The sequence below is a fragment of the Nomascus leucogenys genome, chromosome 4 (genome assembly GCF_006542625.1).
Source record: "Nomascus leucogenys isolate Asia chromosome 4, Asia_NLE_v1, whole genome shotgun sequence".
NCBI lineage: Eukaryota > Metazoa > Chordata > Mammalia > Primates > Hylobatidae > Nomascus > Nomascus leucogenys.
The window spans coordinates 530,626-555,475 of record NC_044384.1 but is presented as its reverse complement, the minus strand read 5'-3'; the positions used below and the strand labels follow the sequence as shown (position 1 = coordinate 555,475).

At 52.5% G+C, this 24,850-nt stretch overlaps 1 protein-coding gene across 4 annotated transcripts in view; it reads left to right on the top strand.

Moving 5' to 3' along the window:
• CTDP1 (CTD phosphatase subunit 1) overlaps positions 1-24,850 on the top strand; it is a 68,918-nt gene that overhangs the window by 1,061 nt on the left and 43,007 nt on the right. For 2 of the 4 annotated variants that reach the window (XM_030810236.1, XM_030810235.1), the window contains exons 2-5: positions 11,298-11,381; positions 12,083-12,176; positions 13,991-14,119; positions 20,867-21,017. In XM_030810236.1, the coding sequence (XP_030666096.1) occupies positions 11,298-11,381; positions 12,083-12,176; positions 13,991-14,119; positions 20,867-21,017 (458 nt within the window). The other 2 variants (XM_030810238.1, XM_030810237.1) reach the window with 2 other exon arrangements.

Sequence of the window (24,850 nt, the reverse complement as noted above, 5' to 3'; positions counted from 1 at the left end):
TCTGACCCCAGAAGGGGATATGTTTCCGTAACACCGAAGTGTCCAGCCATGTCTGAATCTACCCTTGTGTTCTGGGATGGGCGGGCACGTGGGCACGCGTGTGCGCCTGGCTTTGGTAGTTTTGATTGTGAGAACAGAAACTGCAGGGAGAGGTGGACACTCCAGCCTGCAGTGGGCCGGGCGTGAGCCCCCTCTGGGAGTGGTGCGGCTCCTTCCGGGGATGCCACCGTCTCCCTCCTCCGCAGCCGCCGCTCCTCGTCCCTGTGGCTTGCCCTGACCCTGTGTTTGTTGAGGACCTGTTCTGCATCTGGTTCCGCAGGAGTGAGGACTGGGACAGGAGTCTTCCCATCAGCCCCAAAACGTCCTGGCTCCACTTCGTTTGGAGACGGAGCCTGGGTCCTTGACCCTTGGCACGGGCACTCATTCCTGCCCCCTATGTGCTGGTGGGTGGGGCTGGGAGGTTCAGGGCCTTGCCTCCCAGAAAATGCCTGCACGGCTTCCTCAGCGGGCACTGGCCATACCTGGGAGGATTGTGGAGGCAGACCCCAATGCTGGTGCATTCCCTGGACAGAAAACCCCAGGATGGAAGAGCCCTACTGATGTTTCATTCTGTTTCTCTGATTGTACAGAAAGGGCTACTTTGGCCTAGACAGGTAACTTGGTTATGTGGCTAGTTAGTATTGAAATTCCGTGTTCAGTCAGTCTAGTGAATGAAACCAACCCAGTACATCAGTCAGCCAGGTCATGAGCTTGATGACAGGTTCCCAGCAGTCAGTAGTGTTTACAGGAAGGTGCTGTTTGAGATCTTGGGGTACCTCACAGGGCCCTTTGAGACACTGAGTGATATCATTTCTCCTCAGATGGAGCGTCTGTGTAGCACCAGATGTTCCTCTGGTTCCAGGAGGCTCGTCTGTCTGCCTCCGGTCCATGGGCGGCAGGTAAATCCCTGCCTTAGAGAAAGCCACAGATGGTGCTGCCTGGAATTTGAGGTGCCTCCTTCCCCATTTCCGTGTACTCCTGTGGGTTTGTGTACAGGGGTTTTATGAGCGTTCTGGGAGTGTGGTGGTGGTGGTGTGACGTCAGCATTTCCGGAGGTGTTCCTGCCCGTGCAGTGGGCGTAGATGCCGTATATCCAGGAAGGAGCGGCTGGAAAGGCTTTAGTCTAAAGCCCTGTGTGCACGTGCCCTGGCAGTTCTGGTCGTCTGTTTGGAATCAGGTTCCTGCCTCGCAGTTGCATTAGTTGGCTGAGTTCGGGAGGTGCATTTGCAGCAGGAGTCCATGCTGCTGTCAGTCGGCTCCGTGCGGTCCGGATGACGCTGCCCTGGCTCTGGGGGGCTGTCGTTGGGAGCCGGTATGTGTTGGCCTCCCCAGAATGCCTGCTGCACCTTTGTGGGACACAGCTGAAAATTACGAGATTCAGTCACTTGTTGACAGATTTTGTGAACAGGGTGGGTTACAAGTGCGTTTCTCTGGCAGCACCCCTGTGATGGGAGTAGCGCCCTGCAGCGTGGACTTGGGGTGGCTTTGCCGAGGTCTCTCCGTAGGGAGTTGCAGGTAGAAATCTCCGCAGCTTTTGCTTAAAGCCCAACAGTGAAGGATTTCTCCAGGATGTTGAGTTCCAGCTCAGCAGCTCTTTATACACAGTTTACAGCTGACCCTCGAACAACTTGCTTTGGTCTGCGAGGGCCACCTTTATGTAGATGTTTTTCAGTAAATCGTCTGCTCTCCGCATCCGTGGGTTCCACGCCCGACACTGTTTGCTGGGTGTGGAGCCCAGCCTGTTTATACAGAGGGCTGACTTTCTGGATCCGTGGGTTCTCCAGGCTGACTGCAGGACCTGAGTATCTGCGGCTGCGGGATTTGGTATCTGAAGGAGTCCTGCAGCCCATCCCTCGTGAGACTGAGGGACTGACTACCTATGGAAGTCTTTCCGTAATAGATTGTGCCACTTTGTGATGAAGTAGAGAATATTGGGCATAATTCCATCCTGATGTTGGAAGGTGATGGGCGTGAGTTTAGTTCTCATCCCTGCGATGCCTCTGGGACGTCGGTTGGTGAAGAGCATCTCCCTTCCTCCAGAGAGCCTGAGTCACAGTACTTTCACTTAAAAGGTTTTTCCTGTGTTTTTCTTTTTTTCTCTGATTGCTGCTGTGGCCATTTCCAGCAACAGCCCCGCAGTTCTCTTCTGTAGTGTCACACCACTTGGAGGCTGGAAGATGAAGACATCAGGGAAGAGGAACTGCCTTAAACCGTCAGTGACTCTGCTCACCAGCCCAAGTGTTTGACTTTTACTAAGCAAGTTCCCAGAATTGCACATGGGCTGTTTTAGAATTGACTTATCTTGACCACCTCTAAAAGTTTTCTTGAAGTTCCAGGTTCCTGAGATCTTTCTCTGGGAGAGCAAGCATTTGGTTGAAGTTTGCTTTAAACGTTTGTAGACTGATTATCGGGCATTGACCCTTAGAGTACCCCTTTCAGATTATGCAGATAACACGCACTTGTATAGACAAGCATGGGCAGAATCCACAACTGCTTTTGTGGACGCTCCAACCCTGGCTTCAGCTCATCTGTGCGTGAGGGCAGGGGAGGTGCGGAATCTGCTCCTGGGTTTGTGCTGGAAAGAGTCTCCCCCTTTTAGCACGGACCTCCCAGCGCCAATGGAACCCTGTGGCTTTTGGTGAGAGAGAGCAGGTCCTGCCCAGCTGACGGATCAGAAACTCAGGTGTCAGAAACGGGATTTCATGGCGGCTGCCTGAGGAATGCGCAGGCGATCTGACGTTGGAATTCTGGCTTGGGTGAAGCCCGTGATGTGGCCACACAGTTTTGGTCCCCCAAGGGCTTATTGGGTGCCTGCGTGCCCTGGTGGCTCCTTGGTGAGGGGCCTTTGGAGAAAGTCTTGGGAAATCAGATTTCCCGAGGGTGTTGTTGAGGACATCGCTGACAAGGTGTGGAATACACGGGGAGGACAGCCTGTCTGTCTTGAGGCTTGGTCGCTGTGTTCACCCTGCGGGCGTTGTGAATTAGCTTCTTGCCCGGGACGGTTTTGGGACTGGGGGGTGCCTACCCATTACTGTTCCTTTATCTTGATCCTTTCACAGGGCTTATAAAAATACTTATTTTTCAGGAATAACGGGAAGTATCTTTGAAACATAGCATTAAATCTGCTAAACTGGAGCTTGCAGAGAGCAGACAGTGGCAGCCTGAGTGTGCTGAGCTCAAGCGTCCTCTCGTGTGCCATCACCTTAGTGAAGGTGGCCCTTGACTCCACTGGCCGCCGGCTGCTTGACAGTAACTTGTTTAGCTGAGACTGTGTTTGAGAAACTGAGAGGTGTGGGTGTTGCTTGTACACATGCAGCCAGCACACTCACAGTGCCGAGGAGCAGAGTGTGCGCTAATCCAGAGCGTAGATTAGAACGTCAGTCTAAACAGTTCTTTATAGCACGGAATTTTAACAAAGTAAGAAGAATCCCACGTGGGTATGTGTGAGTGAGCCTTGTGTAGCTTGGTGTTGGTTACTGAGGCAGAGCACTGCGGAGAGAGGTAATGGAACCTGTGGCCCCATAAAACCTTCCTCTGTAAATAGCAGGTGTGAGTGAACCTGTGAAAAGCACCAGCACCAGCCAGGCAGGGTGGGTCCGTGCCCTCGTTGCCTGCGTTGTTGTCACCAGCAATATTAATCCTGACCACATCATTGGTTATTTTTAGACAAAGAACCATTCTGGGAACTTAAAAATACTGCATTTGGGTGAAGTTACAATAGTCACTAGATTGTCGTTTTGATCTTTAATAAGATTGTATGTTTTTGTCAGGCTTCATCCTATCTGGCAGAAGTAAGAACCTCCTCACTCTATCGGAAAGAAACTGAGGTTCCAGGAAGTTTGGACCTGCCCTGCCCCTTACGGGGTGTGAGGGTCCTGGTGAGGAGGCCTGCACTGGAGCAGTTGGCTTTGTCAGTTCACTGGTGGGCCTGCACCGGAGCAGTTGGCTTTTTGTCCTGAGCATACCACCAGGGGGTTAAAGTGTTTTCAGGCTGGAAGCATTTGATACCATGGCTCCCTGGGGTCTGTTGAGGTTCTGAGGCAAGGACTTTCCTTGCAGGTCTGTTTACCCAGCAGAGAGGGCAGTAGAGTCTGAATGGTGTGGTGCACGTGGCGCCACGTGGTTTTGAGGCGTGCTGGGAACTGGTTTTGTTGGATGACTCGCTCTAGACCACAGTGGCAGTGTTGAAGCTTTCCAGCCGCGGTTCTGTGTGGATGTGTGCAGTGTTGGGAATCAGGCTGGGCTGCCCTTGTTCCTTCTTCACATTCCTCAGACGTTGTGCTTTACAGCCGCGTTTTCAGTAACCGCTGCCAGAGCCCTACCTGTGCGTGTTCTCCAGAATGGCTGCGTCTGGGCTGTGGGCGACTGAAGCAGGTGCAGAGCGTGCGCCACAGCTGACGACTGCACTGGACTCCAGCCTGGGGCTCCCACCCCTGTGGCTGCACAGGAGACAAGACAACAACACTTGTTCCTTTGAAGCTGTTTGTTTTTTGTTTTGAGATGAAGTTTAACTCTTGTCACCCAGGCTGGAGTGCAGCGGTGCAATCTCAGCTCACTGCAACCTCCACCTCCCGGGTTCAAGCGATTCTCCTGTCTCGGCCTCCTGAGTAGCTGGGATTACAGGCGCCTGCCACCATGCCCAGCTAATTATTGTATTTTTAGTAGAGGCAGGGTTTCACCATGTTGGCCAGACTGGTCTCGAACTCCTGACCTCAGGTGATCCACCTGCCTCGGCCTCCTGAAGTGTTGGGATTACAGGCGTGAGCCACCACGCCCAGCTAATTTTTGTATTTTTAGTAGAGGCAGGGTTTCACCATGTTGGCCAGGCTCATCTCGAACTCCTGACCTCAGGTGATCTACCTGCCTCGGCCGCCTAAAGTGCTGGGATTACAGGCATGAGCCACTGCGCCCGGCCACACTCGGCTAATTTTTGTATTTTTAGTAGAGACGGTTTCACCATGTTGGCCAGGCTGGTCTCGAACTCCTGACCTCAGGTGATCCTGCCTCAGCCTCCCTAAGTGCTGGGATTACAGGCATGAGCCACCACACCCAGCCACTCGGGCTCTTTTGGGGCATAATTTTTGACTTCAAAGTTGCAAGAACAGTGCACAGAATTCTCATACTAGCTTCACCCCAGATTCCGCAAATGTTAATGCTTTGCTGAGTTTGCTTATCTTTCCCCATGCACACACACATTTTTTGGAGTAGGAGAGTTCGTTGCAGGTGTGATGTCACTTCACCCCTAAATACTTGAGTTTCCTGAAAACAAAGATGTTCTCTTACATAATTGGTGTGCAGTTACCAAAATCAGAAATGAACGTCCAGGCAGTGCTGTTTCCTGCTCTACAGATTTCCCCACAGTCCTAATAAAGCCCTTTGTAACAAAAACAAACCCTGGACCCCACGTGGCGTCGCTGGCTACGCCCTCAAGAGTCTGCTCCTCCGTCTTTCTTTCGGTATCATTGCCTGGTTTGTAGGACATCCCTCAGTTAGATCGCAGCTGTGCACTCCAGTGAGACTGTCCCAGAGCCTGCCCTTGATGAAGGTGGTGTCTGTTGCAAAAAGTTACTCCTTTTCCTGCTGTAATTCAGTATCTTGAAAGAGATACTTTGTTACTACATAAATACATCCTCACCAAGCTGACCCACTGTTTTGGGTATCTTGTCAGTGATTCCTGCTTGAATCGCCTCATTTCTAGGATGATACTCCAGCGGTGGTGTTCTCAATTCCAGCCTTTCTTCTCCGTTTTTTGGTTGACTTTCTGCCATAAGAACAAATAAGGCCGAGCATAGTGGCTCGTGCCTGTAATCCCAGCACTTTGGGAGGCCAAGGTGAACAGATCACCTGAGGTCAGGAATTCGAGACCAGCCTGGCCAATATGGTGAAACCCCATCTCTACTAAAAATACAAAAATAGGCATGATGGTGTGCGCCTGCAGTCCCAGCTACTCAGGAGGCTGAGGCAAGAGAATCACTTGAACCCCAGAGGCAGAGGTTGCAGTGAGCTGAGATCACACCACTGCACTGCAAACTAGGTGACAGAGAGAGACTCAGTCTCAAAAAAAAAAAAAAAAGAACAAATAATTAACATGTCTATTTAGCAGTGTAGGCTTATGGTTTCTTATTTTATTTAATGGTTTATAATCTGTTATTGTTATTATTTGCCTTGACACACAACTTATCCCAGCTGTGGCCGGCGGGATCCCCGTGGTGCTGGTTCCCGGCAGCTGAGTCTTGGAGCCCTGCCGCCGTGTGTGCATAACAGATTCTAGGCTGCTGCTCTCCTGGCCACAATCCTGGAATCAGCCATTCTCCAACAAGTCGTGCTTCCTCTTAGTGGAGAATGACATTTAGAAACCCAAGGTATAGGTCCAAAAAATATACTCTTCCGTCTAAATACATTTCTACACTCAGAATGTTGGAACTTAGGGAAGACCCTGGAGCCCTCCTGATCTGTAGAAGTAAGGGACAAGTTTGGACCCACCTGGTGCAGATGCTCAGAGATGATGACGTCCGTGGTCCAGGCCCAGCCCATAACCCTCTCTGATGTACCCATGCCCTCAGACCTCCCCTGAGAGAGCTGAGAGCCCAGAACCCCGCAGAGTTTGGTACTTACTATACTTGTGTATTTTGAGGAAAATAACTTGTTTAGAAATTGCATGTCATGGCTTTCTCATGGATTTTCTTTAGGACAAACCAAAAAATATTTATTGGTGACTGATTGGACATTTTTGGGCTGAGCTGTTTGGTTGGGTGTTTTTACGTTTGTGTATCCGCATTAAAGAATCCACAGCGTGTCACTCCCCGTTTTAAGGTGTGGAGACGTTTCTCTGCCTGGAGCTGGAGCGTGGAGGCTGGAATGAGAGCATTCAGGGCTTTTCACCCCTGTTTTGTGTCAGCGTCTGCAAAGACAGTGTAGAAATGTCTCGTATTGAGAAAAGACGTTGCCCTCTGCTCCCTGTCTGCACGTGGGTTTCCTGGCCTTTGCACACACAGACATTCTGAGCCAGATGGCCTGGCTGGGAGCATCCTGCATGCTGTGGGATGCTGAGCAGCTTCCCTGCCTCCAGGTGTGATATCCAGGAGTGTCTCCAGCCACTGCAGGGGTCCTGGGGGAGCAGAGCCTGCACTAGAATAAGACAGGCAGAACCTTTCAACCGCAGTACAGAAAATTACGTGACTCTCTGACGTGGCTAGTATGCGAATGATTTTCTACGAAGGCCCGTGTTTGGTCCACGTTGCTGGAAGCCGGGGGAGTGCTGCCCACGTGCACTGGGCGCAGGTGCCCTTGGCGTCAGGAGCCAGCCTTGGCTCTGCCACCGGGACCTTGCATGGTTGTCATTTCCAGCCCTCACCTGCTTCCTCCTCGTCTGTCAAGACCCAGCTGTTACAGCTGCTGTGACACTGTTCTAAGAAGTTTCCTTCCTCATGTAGAACAAGGCATCTGCTGTAGTCATCTGCCTGTGGCACCTCGGTCTTGCAGTCCCTCTTGTCTGACTCTATTACACTGTTGGTGACAGCAGGCAGTTGACTCAGCTTATAGTCAACTTTCTTCAGACCTCAGGCTGCGCTGATGGCCCGAGGGAGGCCGTTTGTGGGAAGCAGGGCCAGCTTACACTCGCTGTTAGACCTGTGTGCTGGGGAAGGCAGGTGGCACCTGGTCTTGCTACCAGCACTTCCTTGGAGCAGGAGGCCCCCGTCCTTTGTGGCAGCCTAGTGTCACTGTGTGAGGGGTCACAAAGCTTCCCAGGCAGGACTAGGGCTGGGGAAGAGCGGACGGCTCCAGGGGACTGGGTGGGAAGAGTGGACGGCTCCCAGGGTGGACTCGGGTGGCAGAGTGGACGGCTCAGGGGACTGGTGGGAAGAGTGGACGGCTCCCAGGGTGGACTCAGGCTGGGGAAGGTGGACGCTGGGGCTCGGGTGGGACGGTGGATGGTGGGGTGGGGAAGAGTGGAGAAAACTTTGCAGAACACACTTTGCAGGCGTCTGGCAGCCGTTGATCCATTTGTGTGAAGCCCCACTGGCTGGAAGGTGCCCCCCGCCCACTGCCGTGGAGTTTTCTGGGCACCTTGGTGGGTCATCCGTCATCGGTCATGCCTTTGAGTCTTTCAGGACTCCTCTGTTCCGTGCGTTTACGATGTAAGCTTGATAAGTTCTGAAGTCAGGTAGTAAAGGTTCTCTGTTATTTTTGAAAATTGAGATTCTAGTTTTCCTGAATTTCCATATGAATTTCAGAAGCAACTTCTCAATTTTACAAAAAAACACCTGTTTATTGGTTAAGCTAGAGACACCATAGATCTTTCTTCATGTTAACATGTTTGGGAGAGATTAGCAAAATCCTCCTAGTTCATATTTGAGGATTCCTTTCCCTCTCTTCCCCTTGCAGGGGGTAGAGCAAGGAGCCCGCCGTGAGCTGGTGTCCTACGTGGGGCAGAGGGTAGAGCGAGGAGCCTGCCGTGAGCTGGTGTTGTGCGTGAGGCAGGAGCCGTGCAGAGTTTCCTTGCAGAAGGCTGGTTGCAAAATGATGTCAGCTGGAGACCAGGAACGCCTGTTAGAGGGACTGAGGCTCCCAAGTGGGGTTGCTGCCAGGACTGGGGGAGCAGTGCCTGGGGGAAGGCCGTGCGGCCATTGGGAGGACTGGGTTTGGGTGTTGGTGGTGGGGCTGCAGAGCCCTGTGGGTGGACGAAAACAGCTCAGCCGGGGAGTTGGGGGCTGCCAGGCATCAGGGAGGAGCCTGGATGTGGAGGCCCCACGTGTGATGGCAATGGGGACACAGACTCCTGGGTGGGGATGGCCCCTGTGGCCTCAGCAAGCAGGGAGCAGGTGTCCCTGAGGCCTGTGAAGCCTGGCAGTGTCTTTGACCAGGCGTGGTGACCGGGAGGGAGGATGGTCCAGTGTGGGGTTTGTGCATTCATTTTTTTTTTTTTTTTTTCCAGAGGTTGGGTTTTTTAGGTTAAGTCTGCTCACTGGGGCATTTTAGGGCAGAACTCTAATCATTCATTGTAAAGTATTTTGATAAGATTAAAGAAATCATACTTGTCACCTTAGAAAGTTTAACACACCTTTTCAAACAAGGTGTCACTATTTTGTTGTCTGGTTTAAGAAAAAAAACCTGATACAGGTTGAGTCTCCCTTATCCAAACTGCTTGGAAACAGAAGTGTTTTGGATTTCTGGATTTTTTTGGATTTTGGAATATTTGCATATATACATGACGAGATGTCTTGAGGATGGGACCTGAGTCGAAACGCGGAATCCATTTATGTTGCATATGCACTGTGTACGCACAGGGTCAGGATTAGGGTTTCAGGCCCAGGACCCAGAGCAACTCAGGTTCTTGATAGTCACTGGCAGCCCACTCCATCCCCGAGGGCTCGGAGCCCCGCACCGTGTCTCCTCAGCACAGTTCCTCCTCCAGGATGATCTGCACACGCCCATCCTCCTCCCCAGGAAGAACTCCCTTCCACTCCCCTCCAGGCTGCAGACCTGCCCCTCCCAGTCTCCCTCCAGGATGCAGGCTACAGACCTACCCCTCCAAGTCTCCCTGAAGGATGCAGGCTGCAGACCCGCCCCTCTGCTCCCCTCCAGGATGCAGGCTGCAGACCCGTCCCTCCCAGTCTCCCTGCAGGATGCAGGCTGCAGACCTGCCCCTCCAAGTCTCTCTGAAGGATGCAGGCTGTAGACCCGCCCCTCCCAGTCTCCCTGAAGGATGCAGGCTGCAGACCCGCCCCTCCAAGTCTCCCTGAAGGATGCAGGCTGCAGACCCGCCCCCCCCCACTCCCCTGCAGGATGCAGACCCGCCCCTCCCAGTCTCCCTGCAGGATGCAGGCTGCAGACCCGCCCTCCCAGTCTCCTGCAGGATGCAGGATGCAGACCCGCCCCTCCCAGTCTCCCTGCAGGATGCAGGCTGCAGACCCGCCCCTCCCAGTCTCCCTGCAGGATGCAGGCTGCAGGCCCGCCCCTCCCAGTCTCCCTGCAGGATGCAGGCTGCAGGCCCGCCCCTCCCAGTCTCCCTGCAGGATGCAGGCTGCAGGCCCGCCCCTCCCAGTCTCCCTGCAGGATGCAGGCTGCAGGCCCGCCCCTCCCAGTCTCCCTGCAGGATGCAGGCTGCAGGCCCGCCCCTCCCAGTCTCCCTGCAGGATGCAGGCTGCAGACCCGCCCCTCCAAGTCTCCCAGCACAGCCTGCCGTGGCACAGTGGGCATGGAGGATGTGGCTCCGCCTTGTTTCCGCCTGTGCCCTGATCGTCGCGCCCTTTCGATGACATAGCTGGGGATCTCGGTGGGCCATGGGGCATCCCGCCTGGAAAGGTCCCATTAACAGATGCAGCTTGGGTGGCTGTCTCATGTCCGCGGGGCACAGTGGTCGGAGCAGCCCAGCCGGGAGGGGGGTGTGGGGGCTGCGAGTACCTGGGGGGGGTGCTGAGTGCTGAGCAGCCTCATGTCCGTGGGTGGGGTGGTCGGAGCAGCCCGGCTGGGACAGGAGTGTGGGGGCTGTGAGCACCTAGGGGTGGATGCTGAGTGCCGGGCGGCCTCGTGTCTGCGGGGCAGGGTGGTCAGAGCAGCCCGGCTAGGACGGGAGTGTGGGGGTTTCGAACTCCTAGGGACACTGAGTGCCGGGCAGCCTCGTGTCCACGGGGTGGGGTGGTCAGAGCAGCCCGCTGGCGTGGGAGTGTGGGAGCTGCAGGCACCTAGGGGTGGGCGCTGAGTGCTGGGCGGCCTCTGGTCTCGTAGCCTTCAGATTTCAGCACTTCTTCCATGGCTTCTGCCAGATGACCACTGTTTGGACAAATAAAACAGTTTGTGTTTATATAAAACGAATGTTACAGTAGTTTTGTCAGGAAAATGTAGTTGCATCAGCCTCTCTCTAGACTGGGAATGATATGAAAGTTTTAGATTTTATAAATTCTCTATCAGAAATGTCAGAGGATCACATCTATATAGTGTATTTTGAGACGACTTTATGTTATCCCCAGGTCTCGTCTTTGGACCAGACATCCTTAGTTTTTTCAGCTGTTCACGGGTGGCCATGGGGGTGGTGAGATGTGGTGGCGTGTCGTTTTTCGTGAGAGAAACCCGTAGGTGGAAAGTCCTTTCATTTTATAGACAAAGAAATGCCCTCAAGGGGTGATGTCACCTGCCTACAAAGTTATGCAAGAGTTAGTGTAGAATTGGTATAAAAACTTAGATTTTAAGATTCTTACTCGGGGGCTCTTTTGATAAACCAAGAGATTTTAAAGTGTTCTTCCCTTTGTGTTTCGTAGAGCGGTTCTGGTGAGATTAGAAGGATGCAGCCACCCGGTTGTCATGAAGGGCCTGTGTGCTGAATGTGGCCAAGACCTCACCCAGTAAGTATCTGGAAGAGTGAGATCGCTGCCTGCCGGGGCTGGAGGTGGTGGCCTCCGGGGAGTCTGAGAAGCTGTGTTGGGAGCATAGTGAGGGCGTTGGTTTCCCAGCGGCAAATGCAGACGCCTCCCTTGGGCCCCACGCGGGTCACACTCAGTGGGTTTCCTTGGAGGCAGTCCTTCCTGCTCTGCTGTGTCACCCCAGCCTCATGCCATTCTCAGGTGTGTTGTGGGGGCGGGGGTTGCTGGAGGGCTGAGACCTGTTTTCTCCTGACTGTGAAGACGCAGATCGCTGAGTGCCTGGAGCATCCCCTCCCTCAGAGCAGCCTGGCTGGGCCCCCGAGTGTGCCATGCTGGGGGCTGCTTTACCTCTAATGCCAAGTGGGAGGTGCAGCAGCTACTTCTTCTGCATTTTCATGGTTGAGGGCCTATTTCTGCTTCTGTGTGACTTTGCAGTTTGTGTTCATGAAGAACTGTGGCTCTGTGTGTTCGTGAGTGTGGCCATGAGCTCAGTGTTTCCACCAGTTTTCCTGTCTTTAAACAGCGGAGAATGTCTCCACAGTTGCCGACAGAATCAAATTCTGTGCTAAGATAGCAGCGTGTGTCTGTTAAAACATCAGCTGGAATCCTGTCACTTAGAGCCCAGTGTGCATCTGTGCACAGGGACTCAGCTGAAAGCCCTAAACCTGTCCTTGCACTCACAGGTTGCAGAGTAAGAACGGGAAGCAGCAGGTGCCGCTGTCCACGGCGACCGTGTCCATGGTGCACAGCGTGCCGGAGTTGATGGTGAGCTCTGAGGTGAGCCGGGCGTTAGTGGCGGCGTGTTGGGGAAGCGTGGTGCTCTGAGGAGGGCGGCTGCAGGAGGAGGGCGGCTGCAGGAGGAGGGCGGCTGCAGAAGCACTGATGTGTGGTTGTCATCGTTGTTACTGAAACAACCCCTCATCACACGGATGACTTATGGGACTGCTGCCTTCCTGAAACAGGGACGGTTGCCCTTGGTTCTCCACAGACAAGTCTGCCTGCAAAAGTGACTCGGGGCCCCAAGGCTGCATGACCTGCGTGTCGGGAACACCGGGTGCTGCCGCCGCAGCTGTGAACAGCCAGGCTCAGCCTGGGTTCCCTCGAGCCAAGTCCTAACTGGGGAGGGATGTGACAGCTGCTTGTGGAGCTCAGGAGGTAGCCGTGCCGCCAAGGCGTGTGCCGGATGAGCCGGAAGGGCAAAGCGTATATTGGGGCAGATGATGGCAAGGAGTTGGTGGCCAGGGGTGGGGCGGGGGCAGGGGGACGTGGGTGGCAGCACCTTGTTGGCTCCAGGAGTGGCTGCTGCTGGTACCAGTGGGAAGCTGGCTCGGGAGAGTGGGCACACGCAGGGGTGGGTTGGGGGTCCCAGGAGTGTTTGCCTTGTAGCCGACAGGAGAGCCTATGGGGGGTACCTGGGGTGGAGAGAACGGGCAGGTGTTCATGTGCCCAGTGAAGAGTGAGATGGGTTTTTATCTTCGAGTGTCTACGCCTCGTTTATGTATTTCAGGAGTTGCTGGGGCACTGTGGGTCAGCGGCTCCGGGCACCTCCTATGCTTGAGGCAAATGCCGTCTCCCCGACCTCGCTTCACCCCGTGGGTGAAAATGCTCTGGGAGCCGAGAAAAACTAGTTTGTGATCTTACAGACTTCAGGGCTGCACAGTTTTGTAAATAGGTAAAACACTTTCCAGTGTTACGATTTTAGTAAATTCGTGCTTTTAAATGATGGACACCAATTTCAGTCTATCTTTTTATGGGAAAAGCAAAATGCCAGATACAGGATTCTTGGTTTTCTGAATTACCAAACTTTAAACCAATGTAGAATGTGTGTGCATAAACCAAAGCTGGCAAGTTTGAGGGTGAAGGGAGGAGGAAGTACCCCCCATCTCTCCGGCACCTGCCGGCCCCTCTGTGCTTTTCCCTTTGGGGACAGGCACGGGAGGAGGTCCCCCCTGAGCAGGACCAGGATTTTGTTGTGAAGGGTGAGGGCCAGTTACAGTGAGAAAGGTCGCGTGGTGCGTCCTAGCACGTCACATCCCGTGTCCCACGCCGGGCCCCTGATGCCGAGGTGGCTGGGCCCTTGTTAGGAGCACCACTCTGGGCCCCGCGTGGAGGGACACCCCGATGTGCTGTCGCCAGGCCCCCGGGTCTCTTTGAGGCACAAGAATAGGCTGAGCGTGGGAGGTTCTGAGCTCATCGCCCTTGCCCGTCTCTGCTGCCCAGCTTTGGCTGCCCAGCGTCTCCCTTCTCCCAGCCAGCCGACTTGGTTTCTTCATTAATTTTGCAGCTCACTTTTATTGAGCACTCCATACTGTTGAATCCAGCTTTTATAGAAACAACCAGTTTCCCTTCCCCCTCGGTTTTCATTGGCTCACGTATTTAACTGAATTATAAAATTGTGGTCACAAGCGAGGTTGCCGTGACCAGGTTGGTGACCGAGGCCTGGCTCTCGGCCCGTACGGCGCAGGCCATGGGGCGTGCCGGGGGCTGGAGAGGAACGCATTGATACCGTTTCGTGTTTCTTGATGAGATGGAGTTTTACCTTGAATGCAAACATACTGACTTTGTCATTTCTTGTTTCTTTTTAATTGTAGCAAGCTGAACAGCTGGGAAGAGAAGACCAGCAGCGACTGCATCGAAACCGGAAGCTGGTGCTCATGGTCGACTTGGACCAGACGTTGATTCACACAACCGAGCAGCACTGTCAGCAGATGTCGAATAAAGTGAGTGCGGCCGGCACCTACGGACGGTTTCCCGGGAATTGTGGGTCCTAGAATTTTGATTCGGAAGTGTGTTATCTTGTTTTTTAGATGATTTCCCGTAGGTCAGCCTGGATTTGGAAAGCAGACTCGCTAGTTCTGGCCGTGGGCCGTGTGTCTGCCGGGCTGTTGGGGAGCATCTGCGGCCCCTGGACAGACATCCCAGCACCCACTGTGTCTCGCACTTCCTGCCGTTTGTGTGGGAGCCCTTTGTGTGCCTGCCCAGTACGCTGTCGGAGAGGGCGGAAGCCTTCCGAGCCTGTGAGGATGGTGCAAGGCGTGTCCTGAGAGGGGCGGTCTTGGTGGGTAGGACGTTGGTGTTGGATGCATTTGTGTCGCTGGGACGTCGAGGGCAGGTGGACGCCTGGGTTTGTGCTTGGGAGAACTGGGCTGCAGGAAAAGGCTGGGTGGGAGGTGGCCAACGTGCATTCTGCAGGGGAGATACGGGGGAAACACAGGGTGAGGGCAGAACCCTGTTTAATGCACACGAAACCCTTCCTGCGCCTCAGCTGTGTCCTCAGGATGGAGCCAGAGTAGCTGAATTTCTAGACCGAAGGCTTTTATTGTGTGCCCAGAGGTTTGTCCAGAGGCTTGTGTTGGCCTAGACGGTGGCCATCAGGGAGGCTCTCACCAACACTGAGTTGTTTTTCAAATGTTTGCTATTAAACATATAGTATGTGGACTCTGGCGTTAGATTTGGGATTTCAGAGGCCCATCAGTTCTGACCTTACCAGTTCCTAAAGGTTCCTGGGGATCTTGCAGGTCTCGATAGCAGACACCTGGCAGGCGGGAGGGTGCACCACGGAGCTGGGCATCCTCCGCTGCTGAATGCCGGGGTGTGGTACCAACAGCTGGGACAGATTGATGACAGTTACACGTAAGTCACATTTGTGACAAGCTTCGTCTGGAAGAAGTTTGGTTGAGTTTGGCCTAGTAAGTCAGGTGGTCAGGGCGATCTGCTCAGGTCCCCCAGGTGGCACAAACTCTTGCGTTTTATGCTGTTTGCAGAATGAAGACAATCAACTGCCGTGCTGCTTGGGAGTTTCCTTTAGGGCCGGAATTCAGGCCTCACCCACAAAACAGCTTCTATTTCTGGCTGTGTTAGTCATTTCTGTGTATCATGGCATCTTATACAGCAGTCTATTCTTCTATGCAGTATAAACTGTGACTAGATATTTTCAGATTGCTTCGTTCATACCCATTACTCTACTCACTAAGGTTTTTTTTATGCCTATTTTCTGACAAACTAGGTATTTTGAAGGATGTAAGGACTTTATGAAAATACATTCTGCACACATGAACCTTCTTGAGTTGCTGTGGCTGTTGCCTGCTTTTATTGTGCCTTTGGAGTTGGGCATTGAGTGGGTTTTATAGGCACACCTCATTTTATGGTGCTACACGGATACTGTGTGTTCACAGAGAGGAGGCTCGGGGCAACCGGGCTAGCACGTCTGCAGGTGCCATTTTCCAGCAGCGTGTGCCCTCAGGTGTTGTGCCACGCTCTGGAAATTCCCATGTACTTCAGGCTCTTCGTTAGTGTTCTGCTGTGACAGGGAGCTGTAGTCAGTGATCCTTGAGGTCACTGTTGTCATAGTTGCTTCATTAGTGTTCTGTCTGCTATAGGGATTTGTGGTCAGTGATCTTTGAGGTCAGTGTTGTCATTGTTTTGGGGTGCCACGAACCACACCCACATAAGACGGCAAACGTAATGGGTAGATGTGTGTGTCTTGACGGCTCCACCAACCGGCCATTCCCTGTCTCTGTCCCGGTGCTCAGGCCTCCCTATTCCCTGAGGCACAACAGTATTGAAATTAGGCCAAAGTAGTAACCCTACAGTGACCTCTAAGTGTTCAAGTGGGAGGAAGACTCACCAGTCTCTCACTTTAAATCAAAAGGTAGACGTGATTATGCTTAGTGAGGAAGGCACGCCAGGAGCCGGGAAAGGCTGCAAGCTGGGCCTGTTGCGCTAAACAGCCAAGGTGTGAATGCAAAGGAAAAGTTCTTCAAGCAAACTAAAACGACTTCAGTGAACACACAAATGATAAGACAGTGAAACAGCCTTATTGCTCAGAAGGAGAAAGTTGTAGTGGTCTGAGTAGAAGATCAAACCAGCCACAACATTCCCTTAAGCCAAAGCCTAATCCAGAGCAAGGCCCCAACTGTCTTCAATTCTGTGAAGGCTGAGAGGGGTGAGGGAAGCTGCAGAAGAAAAGCAGGAAACCAGCACAGGTTGGTTCATGAGGTTGAAGGAAGAAGCTGTCTCCGTAACATGAAAGTGAAGGTGAAGCAGCAGGTGCTGTTGGAGAAGCTGCAGCAAGTCCCCAGGAGATCTGGCTGAGATCACTGATGAAACTAAACACACTAACAACAGATTTTCAGTGCAGACAAAACAGCCTTCTGTTGGAAGAAGATGCTGTCTAGGACTTTCGTAGCTGGAGAGGAGAAGTCAGTGCCTGGCTTCAAAGGACAGGCTGACTCTCTCGTTGGAGACTAACTAATGCAGCTGGTGACTTTAACTTGAAGCCAGTGCTCTTTTGCCATTCTGAAAATCCCAGGGCCCTTAAGAATGATGCTAAATCTCCTCTGCCTGTGCTCCATCCGTGGAACAACAAAGCCTGGACGACAGCACCTCTGTTCACAGCATGGTTTACTGACCATTCTAAGCCCGCTCTTGAGACCCATTGCTCAGAAAGAGATTCTTTTCAGAAAAATTCCTGCTCATGGTCACCCAAGAGCTCTGATGGAGACGTACAGGAGAAGAATGTTGTTTTCATGCCTGCTGACACCACATCCACTCTGCAGCCCAGGGCTCAAGAAATGCTTTCCACCTTCAAGTCTTATTATTTAAGAATTACATCTCCTGGCCGGGTGTGGTGGCTCACGCCTGTAATCCCAGCACTTTGGGAGGACGAGGCAGGTGGATCACGAGGTCAGGAGATCAAGACCATCCTGGCTAATACGGTGAAACCCTGTCTCTACTAAAAATAGAAAAAATTAGTCGGGCGAGGTGGTGAGTGCCTGTAGTTCCACCTACTTGGGAGGCTGAGGCAGGAGAATGGCGTGAACCCGGGAGGCGGAGCTTGCAGTAAGCTGAGATCATGCCACTGCACTCCAGCCTGGGTGACGGAGCGAGACTCCGTCTCAAAAAAAAAAAAAAAAAAAAAAGGCCAGGCACGGTGGCTCACGCCTGTAATCCCAGCACTTTGGGAGGCCGAGGCGGGTGGATCACGAGGTCAGGAGATTGAGACCACGGTGAAACCCCATCTCTACTAAAAACACAAAAAATTAGCTGGGCGCAGTGGCGGGCGCCTGTAGTCCCAGCTACTCGGGAGGCTGAGGCAGGAGAATGGCATGAACCGGGGAGGCAGAACTTGCAGTGAGCCGAGATCGCGCCACTGCACTCCAGCCTGGGCGACAGCGAGACTCCATCTCAAAAAAAAAGAACTACATCTCCTAAGGCTGGAGCTGCCTTAGAGAGCGACTCCTCTGATGAATCTGGGAAAATCGAACAGAAAATCCTTCTGGAAAGGATTCACCATTGTGACATTGTGAGTGCCACCAGGAAGGTCAGAGTATCCGCATCAACCAGGAGTTTGGAAGATGTTGATTCCAACCTTCATGGATGACTTCCAGGGCTTCAAGACCTCAGTGGAGGAAGGGGCTGCAGGTGTGGTGGAAATAGTGAGAGAATTAGGAGTGGAGCCTGAAGATGACTGAACTGCGGCAACCTCAGGATGAAACTCGAACAGATGAGTTGCTTCTTACGGATGAGCAAAGAAAGTAGTTTCTTGAAGTGGAATCCGCTCCTGGAGAAGATGCTGTGAACGTTGTTGAAATGACGACAAAGGATTTGGAAGATTCCATCAACTTAGTTGATAAACCAGTGGCAGGGTCTGCGAGGATTGCCCCTAGTTTTGAAAGCAGTTCTTCTGTGGGTAAAATGCTGTCAAACAGCATTGCATGCTACAGAGAAACCTTTTGTGAAAGGAAGAGTTGATTGATGGGACAAACTTCATTGTCATCTTATTTCAAGAAATCGTCACAGCCACCCCAGCCTTCAGTAAACACCCCTCTGATCAGTCAGCAGCTGTCAGCATCAAGGTGAGACCCTGCGCCAGCAGAGAGAATATGACTTGCTGAAGGCTCAGATGGTTGTTAGCGTTTTTTAATAATAAAATTATTTTTATTATGTATTTATTTTTTATTTTTTGAGACGGAGTCTCGCTCAGTTGCCCAGGCTGGAGTGCAGTGACACAATCTCTATATCCTGCAGCCTCCACCTCCCGGGTTCAAGCCATTCTTGTGCCTCAGACTCCCAAGTAGCTGGGACTACAGGCGTGTACCACCACACCTAGCTAATTTTTATATTTTTAGTAGAGACAGGGTTGTGCCATATTGGCTAGGCTGGTCTCGAACTCCTGACCTCAAGTGATCCTCCCACCTCGGCCTCCCAAAGTGTTGGGATTATAGGCGTTGAGCCACCGTGCCCAGTGATTTTTAATAATAAAGTTTTTAAATTAGGTACTTTGTTCTTTTAGACATAATGCTATTGCACATTTAATAAGCTACAGTAGAGTGTCAGCATGGATTATATTCACTGGGAAACCAAAAAATTAATGTGATTCTCAGTATCTCCAGGATAGGCCTGCTGAAGACAGTTGGAGTCTAGTTATAATGTGGCTGTTTCTCAGTTGTATGGTCTGGAAGGCGACAGTGTCCTGCTGTCGTGGGGAAGGGGGTCTAAGTATGAACTGTCTGTCCTCTGCCTGCTCAGTAGCAGTTACTGTGCCCCACTTGACATCCAGAGGAGACCCTGAGGCTGGTGCCTGGCCCTACTCCTGGCCCCTCTGAAAGCAATTTCAGGGGTCAGAGGTGGTGCTGGCCACACCTCCTGAAGCCTGGACAGCTGCTGGACTTTTTACTCTGTGAGTAATGGGAAGGTTGTTACTAGAACTTCTCACTCCTAAATGTTTAACAGAGTAGCTTCTTCATGAGGGTTGTAACCAACTTAGAGCTAGAAAAATGTGACTGAACTTAAGTCATCTACCTTTTTCTAAAGCCATTAAGAGTAAATATTTTACTGAGAAAATAACAGGATTTAAAGGATCGAAGTTTAACTTCCTAAGGAAAGCAGACTTATTTGCATGTTGATCATGTGTAAGCGAGTCGGTATTGCTCATTTCATCTGTCTACTAAATATGATTGAGAATTCTTTCAGCTTTCGTGTTGTATATGTAAATGACAGAAACTGTATCTGAAAATCACCCATGCGTTATACCAGGTTACCTGGGAATGTTGATTTCCTTTATACAGTAGCTCAGGAAAACACTGTCAGCACGTGATGTGGGTGGAGGTTTGTTCAGAGCAGCTGCGGTGGCCTTGCTGTGTAACACGTGTCAGCATTTGAAGAAACAGGCAGAAGTGACATCAGTGGTTATCTCATAGTTAGTGTAGGTCGTTACTGTTGGCATGGTTATTGGGGATGGTTATTGTGTAGTTATCACAGGTTGTTACTGTTGGTTATTGGGGGTGGTTATCCTAGGCGGGTCGTTGCAGGCAGGTAGCTCTCGTGAGTAGTTAGTGTAGCTACCATCGGTGGTTATCATGTAGTGACCGTAGGCTGTTACTGTTAACGTGGTTACTCAGGGTGGTTATCTTGAACAATTGTTGCAGGTAGGTGGTTATCCTAGTTGCCATGGGCAGTCAGTATTCACACTCACTGAGGGCATTCCCACAGCAGAGAAGGCCACACTCGCTCACTCTTACCGCGTGCATGGAAAGTACTTACGCAGTGGGTTTTAAATGCCACAGGTAGCCCCTTGCACCAGTTAAGGTCACGTCCTTATTTGGAGGGGCGGGTGGACATGCGTCCTCTGTCCCACGTGGAGAGGCATGTACACACTTCTATCCCCTGTCCCACGTGGAGGGGCGTGTACACACGCATGTCCTCCGTCCCACGTGGAGGGGCGTGTACACACGCATGTCCTCCGTCCCACGTGGAGGGGCGTGTACACACGCATGTCCTCCGTCCCACGTGGAGGGGCGTGTACATGCGAATGTATGTCCTCTGTCCCATGTGGAGGGGTGGGCACGTGTGTCTTCAGGACGCCTGTCGGGCACACGTGTGTCTTCAGGACGCCTGTCGCGGGCACACGTGTGTCTTCAGGACGCCTCGGGCACACGTGTTCTCAGGATGCCTGTCTCGGGCACACGTGTGTCTTCAGGATGCCTGTCAGGCACACGTGTCTTCAGGACGCCTGTCTTGGGCACACGTCTGTCTTCAGGACGCCTGTCGGGCACACGTGTGTCTTCAGAACGCTTGTCTCGGGTACACGTGTTCTCAGGATGCCTGTCTCGGGCACACGTGTGTCTTCAGGATGCCTGTCGGGCACACATGTGTCTTCAGGACGCCTGTCTCGGGGACACGTCTGTCTTCAGGACACCTGTCGGGCACACGTGTGTCTTCAGGATGCCTGTCTCGGGCACACATGTGTTCTCAGGACGCCTGTCTCGGGCACACGTGTGTCTTCAGGACGCCTGTCGGGCACACGTGTGTCTTCAGGACGCTTGTCTTGGGCACACATGTATCTTCAGGATGCCTGTCTCGGGCACACGTGTGTTCTCAGGACTCCTGTCTCGGGCACACAGGTTGTGGGGACGGCCGGGGCTCCTCAGGCCTTTTCTCCCGACTGTTGCTGCTGTTCTTTTCAGGGCATCTTTCACTTCCAGCTGGGCCGGGGCGAGCCCATGCTGCACACGCGCCTGCGTCCGCACTGCAAGGACTTCCTGGAGAAGATCGCCAAGCTGTACGAGCTGCATGTCTTCACCTTCGGCAGCCGGCTGTACGCACACACCATCGCAGGTCAGTCAGCCGCAACCGAAGGGGCCATGTGAACAGTGGGTTTCTTTCCTGTTTTCGGTGATGGTTTCTTAAAGATGAAGAAAGAAAAGTCAAGAAGCTCTCCGGCAACTCACTTGTAGTCTTAGGGTTGGTCATTGTGCAGGGAGTTGTGAGAGGTAAGGGAATTCTGCCACCAGGGCTGTTGGGTGGGGCTGCGGCCGCTCTGGCGGGGTACGGTACTGGGTGGGCTGCTTTGGAATTTGTCAGGACCACATGGGCACGTGGAAACTTCTGTGAGCGTCCTCCAACAGATACCTTCTTAATCAGTTCACAAGGACTTTGGGCCAGGCTGCTTGTGTGTGCTCTTGCTGGGTGCTCCCACTGCACACAGCATGACTGTCCCCTACCTACACATGGGTGCCCTTAGGGTTTAGCATTTGCTTCTGTCTCCCTGGGTGATAGCGTGAATGCCAGGCTGTGGTGCCCACTGGGAGGCAGCACCAGCAAGACAAATCAAGGGGACAATGCCACGGGATGGTGACTGTCCCATGTGGATGAAGCGAGGGGATGCCACAGGATGGTGACCGTCTCTTCCACGTGGACGAAGCAAGGGGACAACGTGGGATGGTGACCGTCTGTCCCACATGGACAAAGTGAGGGGATGCCACGGGACGGTGACCGTCTGTCCCACGTGGATGTGGGCACCAAGTGGCAGTGTAGGCAAGCTCCTCCGTGCTGGCTCCAAAGGTTGTTAGATTGAGCATTTTAAAATTCAAAGGTCTTTCTAGATTGGTCCTCGTCTTTTGTTGTTGTTGGGGAAATGAATTTCGAATCCTCCTTTAACATTTAGTGCCTTTATAGGAAATTGTGATCATGACCTGTAATTCCTCTTGTAATTGAAATTCAAGATATTCACCTGTGACATTATGGCTGCTGCTGCATGGTTGCCTGAGATAGATGATGTGAAGACGAGTAATTATGCACAAGGGTGATATGGCTCACTTCCTCAGGCCAGTAAAGAAATAACGCCTGCTATGATCTCAGGGTTTTACAGCCCCCAAGTCCATATGTTAAAACCCAGTCTCAAGGCCAGGGTGTTAGGAGGGGCGTGGGAGGTGGTGACGTCGTGAGGACTCCATCCTCATGAATGGAATCAGGGCCCTTACCCAGGTGGGTTGTGGGAGCTGCAGGAGATGCAGCAAGCCGGCGCCCACTGACCTGCAGCCAAATCGCTGGCACCGTGGCTGGACGCCTGCCTCCAGAACTGTGAGGAAGGGACGTCTGTTCCTGAGTCACCCACGCTATGGAGTTTCTTTAGAGCAGCCCAGGCCGACTAAGCTGCCCAGCGTGTGGACATAGACCCCCAGATCCCTGCGTGTGTTCCAGCCCCAGATTGTGCCATCGCAGCCAGTGCCAGGCACCTCCCAGGGGCCAACCAATAAGTCACACAAACCGCAGTGACACTGACGCCCACTCAAACCAGACAACTGAGCGGGGCGTCACTCTCACAGTAACAACAAATGTCAGGGAAAGACTAAAAACCAGAAAATTACTCCTCATGGGCATCATATCCCTGGCTGTCCCCTATTCTCTGTTTTTTTGTGTGTGTAATTTTGCCTAGTTTGTCTTAATATATGCACAAGTTTATATACTGTTCTTTTCACATGAGATTTCATCACTGAGAATTTATCTGTCACGTTGTTATAAATCTTCATCATTTTATGTAAGATTTTTTCCCCTCCTCTGTGGACCGGCTCTTCTGGGTGAGTTCTACAACCAGGATGGTTGGGTGAGGGAGTGGTTCCTGACCCCCAGGATTGTGAGGGCCGCACGCCCCATGGCCTGCTCCCTGGGAGGGTGACGGATTTGCCTCCCGCTTCCCACACAAGGTGCACACAGCGGGCACAGCCCGGTGACCGGCACGTCTGATTCCTGAAGGCGGCAGTCCAGGATGTGCCGGTGATGTTTCTTCTTCTCCTGTGCCATCTTCCATACGTTGATCTAGTGCCCGTGCAAATGTTTCTCATTTGGGGCTTCCTTCTCCAGGTCTCTCTCTAAAGCTGGGGTTCTTTAGGTTGGCTGTTTCACACGTCTTGCTTATCCTTTCTTGAGGTGCATCAACGTTTGCTGGTCAGAGTACACGAGCCCCAGTGAGGATGAGCATGTGGAAGGCTGGGGTCTGTTTAAATGCTTGGCTGGAGGAGGTTTGGGCTAAAAGCAGAGGGGTCCCAGGTTTTAGCCGGGCCACACCCTTGCCGCCCGTCACACCAGCAGGCAGGGCATGGGTCACCGCAATCAGATTCCACATTCATGAGGCCTCGTGTGGCAAAAGATAAAGCAGGTGACGAGAATGCCATGTTTCTTTATCAGCCTGAAAGCTGAAGGGAGCCTGGTAGCTGCTCGCAGATTCAGCAGAACATCCATACAGACAGACATCTGCAGGCTGCTGAGCCGCTTAGACAGCAGAGCAAGGAGCCTGCTGGTGGGCGCTTGGCTGCGGAGGGCCTCGAGCACGGGTCCTCCTGCAGTGAGACCAGCTAGGTTTGCCGAGCCTCACCGGGCCCTGTCTGGTGCCTTCTCCGTTTCAAGCTCTGCTTTCTATGCTAAAGTTCCAGTATTCCAGTGTGTCCAAGAGATGTTGGCCAAAACCAGACGAAGACATCACAGGAAAACTGCAGACCAGTATCCCTTTGAACATGGATGCAGAAACTCTCAACGGAACACGGGCCCTCGAGCCCAGCAACACGGGAGGGGGACTGCGTCCAAGCTGTGGTTCAGGAAGGCTGAGCTTTGCTTCGTCGTGGCTGGCAGGATCTGTAGAGATGACCTGGGTCAGCTTTTCTACAAGTGAGAAAGTGAGGTCCAGACTGAAGCTTGAGGTGGTTGCTGAGCATCCGCTTTTGATGCTTTTCATTTTGAAAGTGACTGTGTTGATAAGCGTGCGTGCTTTCAGTATGACTGGGACAGAGATGTTAAGGGTTTGGGATGTGTGTCATTTATCTGACTGGAGAGACGCTAATAATTCTATTAACAGACTTTAGATTTAGCGACTGCGTGGCCTCAGTGGTCATCTAGAGTTTACATATCGTAAGAAACAATTGCATTTATTTCTCCTTTAAGTCCAAGTATCTTTTTGTTAATGAAATACTAACAAACCAGTGATATCAGGGAAGGGAAAGCTCCTGGCAGTGCTGCATTTGAGACGTCTGGAGGTGGTGATGCTTCAGCCAGGAAGCAGGTTCATCTTCCCGGAAGATCTTATAGATCCCAGAGTGCATTGTGCATAGTGCCACGGGGCCGCAGGGTAATTGAGGTGGTGCACAGAGCAGCTTTTGTGTTTTAGTTGTAATGTGTATGTTTTAACCTGTATCGAAAACAGCAAATGTGTTTCTCGCGTTTGTGATCTCAGAGGTGGTGGTGCAGAGGTTGGGCCCAGTACGGATGGGCGCAGGGAGTATTTGATTAAAAGCCAGCGTGAAAACACTAGTGATTATGTGGAGTGCAGTCAGGGCGCATTCAGATCCGGAAGTGGACCCCGTGTGCCACGCGGAGATGTGGAGCCAGGCGTTGCAGGGCGCGTTCATATCTGGAAGTGGACCCTGTGTGCCATACAGAGGCGTGGGCGTTCCAGGGTGCATTCAGATCTGGAAGTGGACCTCGTGTGCCATGCGGAGGCGTGGAGCCAGGTGTTCCAGTGAGACTTAAGTCTTGCGAGAATGTGGGCTGTGTGGTCAGAGTTTGGGTTCATGGTGCTTTTGAGATGTCTCGTCTACCTCCTTTGCTTCATGCGCAAATAACGGTTATGCGGGGGACCTGCGTGCCATGACGAGACCACAGTCCCAGCTCCCGACTCT